Source organism: Amblyomma mixtum, chromosome 1, assembly GCF_055824585.1.
Source record: "Amblyomma mixtum isolate Tamu chromosome 1, ASM5582458v1, whole genome shotgun sequence".
Taxonomy (NCBI): domain Eukaryota; kingdom Metazoa; phylum Arthropoda; class Arachnida; order Ixodida; family Ixodidae; genus Amblyomma; species Amblyomma mixtum.
The window spans coordinates 124,642,880-124,657,669 of record NC_143012.1 but is presented as its reverse complement, the minus strand read 5'-3'; the positions used below and the strand labels follow the sequence as shown (position 1 = coordinate 124,657,669).

The 14,790-nt window shown below is 50.1% G+C and overlaps 1 protein-coding gene across 13 annotated transcripts in view; it reads left to right on the top strand.

The window, feature by feature from the left end:
• Nucleotides 1–14,790, top strand: part of LOC149367538 (uncharacterized) — a 65,601-nt gene that overhangs the window by 33,513 nt on the left and 17,298 nt on the right. For 7 of the 13 annotated variants that reach the window (XM_089555954.1, XM_089555934.1, XM_089555929.1 and 4 more), the window contains exons 3-4: nt 4,700–4,857; nt 7,593–7,836. In XM_089555954.1, coding sequence (XP_089412080.1) covers nt 4,700–4,857; nt 7,593–7,836 — 402 coding nt within the window. Of the gene's footprint in view, nt 1–4,699; nt 4,858–7,491; nt 7,837–14,790 lie in introns of all 13 variants that reach the window. The other 6 variants (XM_089555942.1, XM_089555915.1, XM_089555973.1 and 3 more) reach the window with 1 other exon arrangement.

Below are 14,790 nucleotides of genomic sequence, written 5' to 3'. Positions count from 1 at the left end.
ATGACTTCTCGGTGTGTGTATGTAAGCTGCTATTTGTTCAATGCACTGTAACCATTTCTGTAATTTGCTTTTGCCCTCCCTGCTTGGACCATAGGGGTCTGCAGTATCATGTAAATAAATAAATAAAATAAATATTAGACTGTGACACTGAAGCATTTAAAACAGAAGCAACTCAAGTCCTCCACATTTTTCCTAACACTATGTCACCTCTTGAAGTTGCCCATGAATTCCCAGAACAAAATGCTATGTGGTTTCTAGAGTTAAAGGTGTTTTTCGGAGAGAACCACGTGTGCTGGTTCTTTGAACCAAGAACCAATGAGCCCATCCTACCCTACGATTCAGCCCATTCAGAACTTGTAAAAAGGAACATCGTGAAGTCAACTTTTAAAGGGGTAGAGACATCAAATTCCAAGGTTGTACAAAAGACTGCCATACGTTTCCTTTGTATGTGAGGACCAGAAGAGCGAAGTATTAAATTTAAGGGAGGTCTAGAACATATTTTAATTTCATTTTAAAGTTTGTGAAAATGCTCACTCTTGAAGTCTCAGCCATCGCTAGTGCATCGATGTGACATAGGAACAGAGAAGAAAACACAAGCAAGCATTTCCTACGTCACTGCACAGTTTTCTGACGTACGGGACCAAGTTTTGCGGTTTCGTGGCCTAGCAACCTTGGTTATGAGTGCTCACGAGTCTTTTTTCCTGCACGCTCGCGAGTGCGACGGTGCTTTACGCCCGGCGTTGCCATAGGCGATGTCGTTACCGAAAGATCCATTTTTGCACAGGCATATTGCCGGTGCTCTAATCTAGGAAGCGTCCTCTCTGGTATCATGGATGTTATGTATTTTCTTGTGCGAACGTGAAGTACGCCGAGCATGCCGGCCGGCCGGCCAGCCTGGATCCCGTCTGCCGGCGTCATAACAACGAGCTAAGGTGTGTTCTTGACTTAAATAAGAAACCCTGGGATAAGAAATGTGAAAAATGTGTCATTTTTGAGGATCGCTGACCAATACTGATCTGCTGGCAAAGGTAACGACTGTGATACGAGCAAACTTCTTGCCACAACCGCCTCGCAGCTGCCGCTGGCCCGACGTTGGGGTCCGGCTCGCCTGGCGCCCGCTCGCTTCGCTGCTGAAGGCGTCGCGGAGATTTACCATATAATATACTATTATTTTATTGTGAGATGATGATAGCGCAGGCGACTTCCGAAGCGCTGGCCGCTGCGGCTTCGATGCGAAAGAGGCTATAGGCCTAGCGACGACCACGGCAACAAGGCAGCAGAAGAGCTCGTCGTCCGGAGCGCCCGCGAGCGATGCCGTTGCCGAAAGCTCGAAACATAAGCAGGCATGCTTTGTCGCTGCTCGAGCATACTTTCTGATAAGAAGGCGATCTTGTATTCTGTTGTGATATTTGTACACCATCCCAAGCAGCGCTCAGGCACTGCTGCATGGCGGCGAAGTGCGACGCCGGTTGTGGGCGGAGCCTGGGTAGAGCGGCGCAGTGATGCTAGCGATGCTCACCGCTCTGTGTGTCCCTGCTTGCAGTGGGGCAGCAGTTCGCAAGCGACGATCGGTGCGGCGCGTTGGCCAAGTGACCATATAGCTTGATGAATGTTGCTGCGCGTGCATTATTTGTCTAAATAATGATTGCACTTCGCGCTCTGAGCTCGCTACTTGCTTTTGGTCGGCGAATGTTTTCGCTTGGCCACTGATCTGCCTAAGACACGTCGGCCGACGGGTCTCGTCGGCATCTTTGGTCGGCGGCGTTGTCACACTAGGACGACGCCTGGTCGTTGGGGCGTTGTCGTCGGTGCGGTGTGACTGGCTAGTCGGGCAACGACCAGGTTGGCCGACGCGACTGTCGGCATCGGGGTCCCGTCGGCCTAGTGTGAACGTTGCCTACACGCTCGGCGTTCGCTGGCACAATCTGAGCTGCGTCGGGCCTGATGCCTGCCTCCTCTTCGGAATCGCTGGCCAGCGGATCAAGAATGAAGTGGTTGTCGGGGTTCGAACCGCGGCGTCTCCTTCCTCGTCTGCGTCATCCCGCGATTCCTTATAATCGGTGTCTTCGCCGAAATAAAACTTTTCTTCAGCGTCCGACTCGGAGCTGTTCGGCATTGCGACTTGCCCTCCGCCCGGCTCTCCGTGTTTACGCGCACCACGTGCGTGTCAAGCAGACGACATGCCTACAACGACGTCACGGCTTTCCGGACCCACGTGACAACGCATTGTCTGGTTTTTTACGTCATGTAAAAGCCTGGCAAAACCTGGCAACTACGAACCGAAACCGAAACTGCTGGGTACAAGTAATACGATTATTAATTATATAATGCGAGTTCATGCTTCTAAGATGGTGTTCCATGCTCACTGAATCGCCAGGCATTATTTACAACCCAGAGGTACAACACAAAAATGTGGTGTCTCTACCCCTTTAAGAACGCACTCAGGAAATCTTGCGAACAAGACAGTTTTTCGAACCAAGTGTTGAGGCTGACGCGATCAGGGTGCCCGCAGTCTCTCCTTTCGTCTGTAGCAAAAAATGTCCTGATAGGTATGAAGCCCCGGATGAGATGCGACAGCGGAACAAAAGGGTTGCTGTTCTCGGCCGCCGTACCTGCACCAAATATTGCATAATCTGAAGAAAATTGGTAGGAAAGCAGTCTCCTGTAACTAAAAGAAAAACAACAGTAGCTGTATAGCCAAACCCTGTTGTGCCTTGTGCGTTGTATATTCCATTCCTTCAACTTGTGGCAAAAGAGGAAGATGTTCAAATGAAAGGTTAATGGAACGATTTAACTGCAGTGCCATTGAGGAACTTGCCCGCCCATCGCCGGGCAGCAAAAGGAAATATATTCCTCATTTTAAGAAAGTCTTGAAAAAACATGAAAACCAACTAACACGCGAAATCGTTCAAGCTGCCTACATCTTGGTACTTAAGGAAGGCTGCGTAAGCACGTCATCTATCTCATTATCTGAAAAAAGAAATCACCGTTCTCTCTGGTTTTTAGAGGCACGCTTCACGTGTTGCATTTCTGTTCTAGTAGTGTTAATTGTTGGCGCTTGTCCTTCGTATCGCTATCCTTTCTACCATCTTCTTTAGCAAAATTCGTGCCTTCAACGCTGTTTTTTTCATTTTTTTCCATCTTTTTTTTTTCTCATTGATGCACACTGAACCCTGTTTCTCCATTCTCTTCCTATTTTCCGCATGTCATTTGTTCTTCATTTCATGGAACTCATTGTGTAGTGTGATTCTTCTTATCTTTTTGATGCCCTGGAGGACATCGTGTGGGTCCCAGTTCGATCGCGTGCCTTTATTACTCCCCCTGGTGAGCTTTTACCTGATGTGTGTGTGCGCTCAGTTTTGTTCAAATAAAAGTTGCAAGTTTAGTGCCCTGTACTGTCTTCTTGTTCACGCTGCCGATGCCTGTGCAAAAATGATGGCAAGGCTTGGGACTGTCAGAACGACAACACTCTGCTGCATGGGGTCTGTGTAGCATGTGCAGGTGTTGAAGGTATTATCCACTTATTGTTTGGTAGAGCCATTCACTGGAGCAAGAGGAAAAAATGAGGTCAGCTGATTTTTTGATGCCGTATATTTATTGTTGGCAACACAGAGCTGTGGAACATAGAAAGGGAACCAGCGAAAATAGACGCAAGACGAGAACAAAGAAGGCACACACCACAACGCTGGACTTACAGCTGATTTATTGCGGTGAAGAATTGCTCATTTTAAAAGAATTTGTTGCCGTATGATTCGGCCCATTCTAAGCTAGTGAAGCGCAGCATTGCGAACTGGTGCTTTTTGAATGCCTTAAAGAAGAGTTGCCCTCATGCGATGCAGCAGAGTCTGGACGAGCAGGTTGAATGGCTACAATGTTCTGGGCTTCCTCCCTCGGTTTTGCTGGCGGCGGCGGAATCCTTGGGGAAAAAACTCAAGTCATCTTCAAGGGCCAGTAGAAGTGAAAACAAGAAATTTGCAAGTCATGCCCTACTTCCACAAGACTTCACAGGGTCTGAAGTTTGGTGTCACTGTGGCATTTCCTGCTCCTTGCAGACTGTCCGGTTTGTGCGCCCAAACCTCTGCAGACCTGCGCAGAATGGGTGTTTGCGTTCACCACAATCCCATTGTCATGCGGGAAAATCTGCATAGGCCAAAGCTGAGCATGCTTGAATGAGCGCTGAGGCAGCATCGCACAACTTTGGGCACAGGCAGCAATCTAGCCTTGCATGTAAAGGACTGCAAGTGTTCTCCTAGTTTTCACACTACCAGCATAATCGGGCGGGGGAAATCTAAACGTGAGCTGTTGGAGGCATTCCTGATCAGAAAGAATAAGCAGAAATGCGTCAGTGAGCCGTCTGTGATTATCGCCGAAAAGGAGTGCAAGTTTTTATCATTATAGTAGCCATGTCACCATGTGGTGCGCGAAGAAGTGTATTGTCTGTAGGGTGTGTGCGCAGGCAGGAAATCCTTTTTAAATGAGCAATTCTTCACCGCAATAAATCAGTTGTAAGTCCAGCGTTGTGGTGTATGCCTTCTTTGTTCTTGTCTTGCGTCTATTTTCGCTGGTTCCCTTTCTGTGGCATATGAACCGACTAGCCCAGCAGTGTGCACTCCTGAGCTATGGAACACTACTTGTGTTTCCACTTGCATAGGCTTGATTGCAAAGCATTTTTCAGCCCAGCCATTTTTCGTTTGTGCAGGGCTTCTTCCTCCTCCTGCCCAGAGGGGGGGGCCCCCCCACCCCTGGCCCCCCGTCCCCGGCGGCCCCCGCCCTACGACGAGGCTGTCACCCGCCTGGCGGCAGTGGGGGAGGGACGCCAGCAGCCAGAGGAGCTGCACAGCAAGGAGGATGCCCATGGTGAGCTGCCACAGCTGGCTGGATGTTTGTGATTAGCCTTTTGGAAACCGGCTGTTGTTGAGGGGCAAGGAATTGCCTGCACGCTTGCTCCAAGTCAGTTCTGTGCTCTCATTCACGCACCTGCCAGTCTGCCGCCCTGCTGCTTCCCACACGTCACTGGCAACGCACAAGCAACACTCAAGGGGGCTCTTCTGCGATGCTTCATCCTGCATCCCTGCTTCTCTTTGGCCGGAACTGACTCGCCCGCACAGACTTTTCAGTCTATTGGGAGCAGTCGTCACTACATTCACGCCAGCTTTTCGACCCCTGCTTTTCAGGCAACGTTGTGAATGTTGTGTGGTACTGCTGCCACCACTGGCCTCCTTTCTTTCTGTTTCTTTGCCTCATCTGGCTGCTCTGCCTGGCATCAGGTGAGCCGAGTTGCCCAGCCGTTCCGTCTGGCAAAGAAAGCTCCCTTCCATGTTGTGAGGCACAAGTTCACAGCAGCCCTCTTGGTCAGCTTAGAGTGAGCTGATTGGTAGGGCGCCTTCTCCCCTCTGGGCTCATAGGCCCAGCAGGCATGCCCTCTCGTGAACTCTTTTGACATTTTTCCAAGCGCTAAAACAACAAGGGCACAGAGGGAGCAGACAGGGACGAGCGTCCTTGTTGCTTTAGCGTTTCGAAAAATGTCAAAACTGCACCAACTAGCCCAATTCGCTACCCTCGTGAACTCCAGTCTCAGGTCTAAGAATCAGCTGGAAGCTCGTGCGTGACAATAAGTGGCTGCAAAGCCTGCGCAAAGCGACCCACCTCCTCCATTACTGCTTCCAGCGTATTCACGCATTGGCCATCACAAAGAACCAGGCAGTCATCAACGTACCTAAATACCTTTTTAACACTCGTGCCGGTGAGGGCTACGTTCAGGAACCTGTCTTTTCGCGCCAAGTACACATCACTGAGTAGGGGCACGATACATGAACCGATGCATACACCGCGTTTCTGGAGATACACTTTTTCTTCCCAGAGGACGTAAGTCGACCTGAGGTACACTGATAATAGCTCCAGGAACCCTCCAGTAGACATTCCGCAGGCGTTCTGAAATGCAACAGCACCATTAGTGTCTATGCATTCTTCTACAGACACCATATTGTTAGTAGTTGTTAATTGTTAGTAGTTTTAATTTTGCTTGCAAGGAGACACCAAGAATCTTTTGCCAAGTCCCTCCCTCAGAAATTATTACCCTCAACGGCCAGTCTGGTTTGTGAGTGTTTACAGTGAAAAACGCGTCCAAGTTAGACTTCTTGCAAGTTTTAAGCCTCGAAGGAGGCCGTCAAGTTTAAGCTCTTTGCAGAGCTTCGTAGCAGTTAACTGTGCTTTCCTACTAACAGCTGATGTCTTGTGCTCGTCAAAAACAGAGCTGATGGTTTCTAGCGTCTTAGTTTTGTACAGGAAACCACAGCACAGCCCCCCTCTTTGTCGGAGGTCAGTATCTTTCAAGTACCTTACAGTCCGTCCCACTGGCAGATTTCTCTCCCAGAGCGACCAGCGGCGTCTTTCTGATTCAGGGCCTGCCTTGGCAGGGAGTGTTGTCTTCTTCGGAGGGTGGGTGGCGGCAAACCAAGCACCAGTTGTGGCAGAGCATCGAGACGGTTTTTTAATACTTCAAGTTGGGACTTAAAGATTTCAAAATCGCAATTTTTGATAACTGCCATTTTTTACCATTTTTCGTGATTTCAAGGCCCGCGTCGCCCCTTAAGTTGGCGGTCTCCCTTCATCTCGGTTCAGTGGAAAAATTCCCGGCACAAAACAGAAACACAGCACGTTGAGAAAAAACAAGCGCCAAAGCAGATGCGCACGAAGTGAAAGCCATGGCGGTGAATGCAAAAGCGGAAGAAAAAAATGACGTGCCGGTCACGTCAGCCAATGGCAGGCGCGGAACGGTGCGTTTGGAAAGCGAGCCAATCAGCGACCCGGAAACGGCCTTTGGAAAAGCGATGCATTTTAAGATATTGCAAATTATGCACAAAGAAAACAATTACAAACCAAGCCCAAGATGGCGGCAATTGGCCGGCTGCAGTGTCCGTGATCTGTGCAGGAAGTTAGAACAAATTTTGGGGCATTTCGTGGCTGTTGTGGCATATTGCAAGCAGATTTTATTGCATTTCCTGACCAAATTTAGCGTTGATAATTTGCAAGTAGGTGCTCGAAAGGTCAAACGTTCCGAAAATGAGTTTTGCTCACAATTGATTTTTTGACCATTTTTGACTGTTGTAAGGCCCGTGTCACCCCTTAGCATTTTCACCAGTTTCTGTTGGCACGATAGCTTCACATTGAAGTGACACTTCCGTCATGCCTTTGCGAAGTGAGCGAAAGAGCCTAAAATTGCCTTGCACCAACAACCGCGGTTCGAAAGCACAAAGTGCACGCCAGTATGGGATGTTATTCATAATATGGACCAGTGTTGCAGCAAATTTTGTTATTGTGGGATGGCGGTATGAAAATGTTTTGTTACCGAGAGATACGAAATACATTGGCCCCCATGGGCACTTGCCGGGGATCTGGAAATATTCTGTTGTGGTGAGAATTTCGTATTCTGGGGATTTTGTTATCGGGGTTTGCACATGTTGTGTTGAATGGTGTGTCCATGCTGCGCAGGGGAGCTGTGGGGGGGGGAGGCTCCCCTGGAGGAGCAGCTGCGTCTGTCGCAGCAGGAGGAGCGCACCCTGCGTTCGGAGCTGACCCTGGCCCGCTCGCAGCTGGCCACCTGCGAGGCACGGCTGCTGCAGTGCCGGCAGCGGCTCTGCCAGCTGGGGCACGAGCTGGCCTCGGCAGCAGCCTCAGCCGAGCAGCAGCACTGCCGAGAGGAGCAGGAGAAGGAGGAGGAGCAGCAGCTGCAGGAGCGTCGCCGGCTCCTCTCCCAGCTGAGCGAGGAGCTGCGCCAGGCCAACCTGGAGGCCCTCTCCCTGGCCGACGCGGACCACTGGCTCGAGGGGGCCCTGGGTGAGCCGCTGGGGGGGGGGGCTGCACCATCACCACATTTTGAGTGGTGGTATGGAGTACCTGTTGTGCACCCTTGCCAAGGGGCAAGCCCGGTCTCGAGCAGAGAACTTTCACTTTTAGAGCTACCAACCTGACACTGTCCAGAATTGGGTTGTTTTGCATGCTGATTTCAGATGTGCAGTCAGATTTGCCCTCTGGTGTGTAGATCACACCTTGTGCTAATCACTGTCTGGTTGTTGTGAAAACAGCAGAAAAAGGACTGTTTCGTAGAAGTAGCTAAAAAACTTGTACAGGCATTCACTGGAAGTTTTGCAAGAAGACTTGTTTCATCATTTTGTGTTCACTCTCTACAAAGGTATACAAGTTTGAATTTTCATGTCAATAACTGAAAGTTGCCTTCTTGCAATTGCTATAAAATTTTGAAATGTTCCCAGTGAAATGTTAGTTGGACTGTGCTGTTATTGCAAACCTCACACATATATGACTCAAATAAGACAAAAATGATGAAAATCCATTGAGTGGCTTAGAGGCCCCACCGCTCACAAAATTTGAGAGTTCTGAAATGTTGTTTGTGAGAAAAATGCAAAACACTAATTATGATAACATCTGAGAATTTATTGAGGAGGAAAGCATTCAGTTATCCAGTGTGAACGCTGTTGCGGACGGAGGGGCCCTGGAGTTGGGGGGGGTGTCGTCCAGGCAATCAGGTCCCGGCTCGGAAGGACGATGGCGAACTCCATTGAGGAGGAAACTGTACAGAAGGTTTATTCACATATTTACAAGCGTAAGAGATCAGAAGTGAGAGACGACTCTGCCGCATTCGTTGTCGACTTTTATACCCTTCTTGGTCCCCAAATTCCCTAGGTTGAGGACGCCCACGCCGGAGTGGGAGGGGCCTAGAACTTTCACCTCTGCGCACAAACACAACACCGCACTTAGGGTCACGCCCCTGTCACGTGTTGATTCCGAGGGAAAGAAGGTTGCCGTCGAGGTAGCGTCGACTGCGGTAGGTGGCGGCTTCCCGCCAGCCAAAGGTTCCCGCGGGTCACCGACATCTGTTGTTCGTCAAATGACACCCGCCGCTCATGGCCGGAACGCGAGGTCAGGAGAAAGGCCGGAAAGTGGTCCTTTGTCCTTGGAGATGTTCGAACGATGCCCGCCAGCTCGTCGCGGTGCTTGGCACGCCAGAGAGCCACAGGAAACGAAGCCCTTTGTTCCCCGGCACGCTCGCAGCAATTGGGGAAGATAACGTCCGTCTCCCCGCGGCAGCGGTGTTCGACACGTGCAGGCACTTCGGAAAGGGGGTCTTGTTTTGCTTAAACTTCAGCCCTTTCGTTTTGGCCCTGCACTCCGACCGGACAAAGTACATAATTGGAATCAGCCGTCACTGGGTCCCCTGTGTGGTCCATGACGGCAGGCTTGGGGCAACGGTCGCCGAGTAGAAAGCAGGTACTCTCAGCCACCCAGGAGACATATGTGTGCTGGCTGCTTCCGCCGCCTTCGCCATACCTTGCTTAACGACGACCCACGTTTGGTGGTAATGTAAGGGATCGTTAGTGTACGCGGGGTCATCGGAACGCGGCTGGGAGCGCTCAAAGCGAAGCGTCTCCTTTCTCGGAACGCGGCCGCTCGCGAACGCGCCAGGAAGTATATATTTGTGTTTGTTTTTATTTTATTTTGTGGCGGAGAGAATGTTCGACTGCACACATGCTGGCACGACCGTGCGTTTGTGTTTGTGGAAAGGGCGTTTTGCCCTACGGAAGCTGGAGGGCTGACCATGCTCTCGGTAAACCAATCATGTGAGCAGTGCAACATGATTGGAAGCTACCGAATGTGGGCCGGGCCTTTAGGGCTTTAAAACCGGGCCCCGGAGCCGGAAGCGGGGTTCTGCGCTAAGGTGAGATGCTATGCATCTTCGGCCACGCCGAGTAGGGGCCTCCCCTAGTGTTATCCAGATCCACCTTTTGGTTGTTTTGTATCTCTTTGCCGTTCAATTTGTCTCGAGTGTCTAAACTTGTACACGCTGTAAATAGCTGTATATAAATATTTAAGTAGTCTCCTCACCCCTGCGTCTCAACTCATCTCGAGAGCGTCTCTGACGGGGTGCAGAGATCAAGCTTCAGTCTTCCAGTTAGATAAACCGCCTCTGGCCTCTGGTGCGAGGAAGATAAAGAACCTGTGAATTTTACTGGTAATTTCTCCCAGACCCGACCCTGACACTGCATCTTGCTTCCCGATGACACACGTCGGGAAGTAGTCTTTCCAGGCGCGTGTACTAGGACGCTTAGAAAGGGCACAAGTTTCCGTCAGGTTTTCCACGCTGCCTTTTCTTCAGGGAAGTCTGCTGAGGCAGTTTCATGCTTTCTCTCGACTTGACAGCCGGACTTTCTCGGCAGCTCTGGAACTACCCTTGCCACAACTGCAGCTCCCTCAGCACGCAGTACAATGCGTTGGGGTCAAGAATTGTGGGTGCTGTCGATGAAACGTCCTAGGGGTCGTTGCGAGAAGTTTGGTTTTTCGTATCGTCTGATGCAGCTCAGCCGTTGAGTGTCGCACGGCGCATCTCCAGAGCCGTCGATTTCTTCCTGCTTTTCTTCACCAGGGAGATATGCGGGGAGGCATATGGTGGAAAGAACTTCTCACAAGCGAAAAAGACGGATCTTGGCGCGAGGTCACTCCGGAAGAGATGAGGGACTCATACATGGGTATCGTTCAAGTCCCCAGAATGCACTGGTACACAGGGAGCTTATATTTGCAGAGGCCTGGTTCCGCCAAGAGTGGTGGCGAGAACAAGACTCAAAGCACTGCTAGAGTGCTAGAGATCGGGAGGAGTCCACTGCAGCATCCCACGGCAAGCTTCACCGCATTTCTCCCCTGATTGAGCACCTGAACAGATCATCACCGCAGTTTTTTCAGCCGCGTCGCTCCGTTGACGAGAGGATGGTGAAGTCGAAAGGGCGGTCAGGAATTCGGCAGTACATGCGAGGCAAGGCAATAAAATGGGGATATAAATAGTGGGTTCTGGCCAATTCGAAAACTGGCTGCACAGTTCAGTTTAGTGTATACAGTCGAACCTCGATGTAACGAACCTCAATGTAACGAAATTCGCGATGTAACGCATTTTTTTCATTTCCCAATCACTTCCCCATTGAAAACCATGTATTTTTTTTCGCGATTTAACAAAGTAATTTTGCTCCGCACTTTCGATGTAACGAAGTCCTTGCGCATCGCATGCATGTGCCAGGAGCTACCTTGACAATCGAATGAGAGCTAAAAGTTTAGCCGAGACGAAACGCAGTTTGTATTTGCCCTTTTACGCGCCAATTTTGCCGGCAGTGTGGGAATCTGCGAGAACGTACCGCCGCGCCATCTGTCGTGCGCATACAAAGCCCGCGGCATGGAAGTTTCAAGACGCGCCGCGCCATGACGCCACTGGCGAGCTGTAGACTCTGAACGTGAAAGCGCAAACCGGAATTTTCTTGCAGCGTCCGTTCGTTTTTTTTTTTTTTTTTTTTGCGTGCGATGTCCTTGTAGACAACAACAAAAAAAAGTCTTCAGTGTTGACAAACTCGTGGAGCTAGTGTGGTCGTACCTTTAAAACGGGTGAGCGGCGAAAAAAAAAAAAAAAACATGCCCTGTCAGAGGAGGCGAGTGGCGAAGGGGGTAAAGGGGAGGCGTGGCGTGGGAGGCACGCGCGGTGCATTCTGGGTGGGCGGCTTCGGCGCGCTCTTGGCGCGGCCCGCGCGAAATGCAGCCGGCTGCATTCCGCACCGGGCGCCGTCAGAGCGTGCCGGTAGCCGCCGAACACGCTGGCGATCGGGCGCCGCTGTTTCGCAAACGTGACGTCGCCGTGCCGCGCGCGCACGCGCGCTCGCGCTACGTCGGAGTATAACCGCGCCGCGAGCACAATCCCACCGCGCCGGCGTGAGCGATGCGAACATTTTTCTTTATTTTTCTCTGATGCGTCCCCGGCTGCAAATGTTCAATGCTGATAATGATGATACCAGTAGCGACATCTTGTGGCGGCTTTCAGTACTAGGCGCTGCGCTCGTTCTTTTGCTATGCGCACACGGAGAAAAATGATGCCGTCGCGGTGTTTGCTATCACTCATTATGCTGCTGATGTAGAAAAAAACATCCGGTGCCCTTGTTAGCGATACTATTACTCGATTTTCTTGCGTATTTCCTCAATAAGTGATTTACAAGTTCCCATCAACAAGCAGTGTTCCTGAACCAGTTATACTTTATTTTGACAGCTGAAACATGGGAACCTCGACGTAACGAAATTCGCGATGTAACGAAATTTTCGGCTGCAAGTAGGACTTCGTTATATCGAGGTTCAACTGTACACGAGAAAGTGCGAAACACCTAGCCCACAGGGCTTGGCGTTCGATGTTGTGATGAGGCTGTGCGATAACTATCCTGATCAGGGCTACATAATTTTTTTGGACAATTTTCACACGCCTACATCTTTGTTTGTGCATCTGCTTGAGCGCAAAACACTCGCTGGCGGTACCACGCGAAAAGATCGCCGAGGCTTTCCAAGTGAGACCAGGAATGGGAGAAGAAAGCAGGAAGAGGGGCTGCAGGGGAAGGGCAGGCGAGTCGTGAACATGATGTCTCACCAAACGACGACAGAAATCGTAGTCAGGAAGCCGGAACTCATCGATGATTATAACGTAGGCATGCTCGGCCTGGACAGGTCAGGTCAACTGATCGGAAGTTACAATGTCCGCTGGTGGAAAACGCTCTTTTTCCACTGCATTGATGTAGCTGTCGTCCACAGCTTCATACTTTTTGACGCGCATCGCCAGGAGCATCCTGAAGCGCCAGAATTGTTGAGGGCATCAAGATTTGATCAGTTTGCGTTCGGGCTTGAACTGATCGAGCAACATCCTCGGATTTGATGAGCCACATCCTGAGGACCCCAATGTTCGCCCTCTGTTTCCGCCTCGTGATTCACCTCAGGGGCTGCAGCACAAGCCGCAGGAAATGCAAAAAACCAATGTTTTCTGTGAGTCATGTGCAGCAAACCTGTGCTTCACGGCAACTGTTTCGTGCAGTGGCACGATAGTTACTGGGACTACTGTTTCCTTTCCTAGCCCAGCTAATACTGCTCACAGCCAGCTAAAATTTGCTGCAATGTTGCATCGATCCCTGTTGTGAAAAAAAAGTATATTTTGAAATTTTTGTATCTTTTATTTTTGTGACGAAACTGATGTTTTTGTGCGTTTTTTCTTTGTAACTACAATATTCTTTCTCATAATTTTTTTTTTCATCTCGTACCCAATAAACATGTTGGCTGTGACTAATAACAATGTGAAGAGAATTTCCTCCTCTCCAATTCGGTACCATACACTCCTGTACCAAGCAAGTTTTGTGAAAGAAAATATCAATGACATGACCTGAAAACCACCACTTTCCCCCCCGTGGACAGGAAACAGTTAACTCCGACCAGCTGCTGTTTCAACTTGCTGCTAGGCTGATGAGCAATGCGCACGTCATATCCTCTGAAAATGCGGGCAGGTGCCTCGCTTCTGCACTCCGTGTTATCTGAGGCTGCTTGTTCTCATCGTCGGAACAGCGTCGCTGCATCGTTGCATTTTCTCCGCACACTGAACGATCGAAAGACTCGTTTGGCTCGACCACCTAAACTTGTTAGCGAGCGCATCTTTTCATATACTTGTTTGTTTTGTCAGTGACAGCCCCAATTAGCGAGCCTCCTTTTCTTTTTTGAGGCCTCCCCACTGTTGTACGACTGGAGGGGCGGGAGCCGCTTTTTGTTCAAAACGCACGGCGAAGCACGGACCCGTCCACCGCCCGTTTGCACTTCTCTGTGTGTGTGTGCTGTGCATTTGTGTCTTTGACAACTCTAGTTTGGGTGAGTTGGTTCACGTTGAAAGAGACAAACCGGTAGTGGCGCAAGAAATGAGGACACGGAAGGCGGATTGGTGTCAGTGTCTGCTGCAAAGTTCCTGTCGTTCCACAGAGCCAGGGGCAGTGTAGACAAGGCGAGCGAGGGAAAGTCTCTAGGACACATGTCACAGCATACGCACTGAAAACGCTGCAGCATGCATGAACTGGCACAAGCAAATAAAAACCACCAAAGCTAAAACGGGGGCCAGTTGGTGGATCATTATATGCAAACAGTCAGAACTCGATTTAACGACGATATCCCAGTTCTCCCTCAGACACCCATAGGGTTCAATGCTTTGACTAACCCGAAATAACGAAACTGATTCCGTGATCTGTCCGGATTTAATGAACGTTTTTTCGAGAAATAAAGGTGAAAAAGTGTTAATTTTTCGTCTATTTTATAGAGGGCACCCCAAAATATACTGATTGTGAGCCAGCGGTAACAGCACGGAGCACCTTCGACCCGCTTTTCTCAAACTGCGCGGCGCAAAACGAGAGTTGTAATGTTGAGTCGAGCTCACCAGATGGGGCCAGTGGTAAAAAAGTTTTGTGCCCCATTTCATAGATGGTGCTGTTGCAGTTCACCGTGTTTTTTTTTTTTTTTGTGTTGTGCTGTGTGTTCGCTCGCCGTCGTTGTTGTGCGGATATTTCCCCATGTCTTTGAGTGCATGTCCTTGTCAAGCTCAGCTTGCTAGGGCTCCAGTCAGTCTGGCCTTGCTATCGTGAACACGGACGTGGTGTGTGCGAGCAACCTTCCTGACTAGCAGGTGGAGCCCTGCGAGAGACGACTTACCCTGGACGAGAAAGTGGACATAATTCGTGCTGTGACAAGTGGACAGAAGAAATGTGACAAGGCTGCAGCACATGGCATTCCAGCGAGTACTCTCTCCACAGTATTGAAAGGGAAAGATGACATCCTCCGTGCCACTTCGTCGGGGAATCTCTCGCGCAAAAAAACGCTGAAGACCTTCAGGACTCCCCAAGGCAAAATGGAAGAGGCCCTCTTCACACGGTTTGCAGGTGAAGAATATTCCCATGA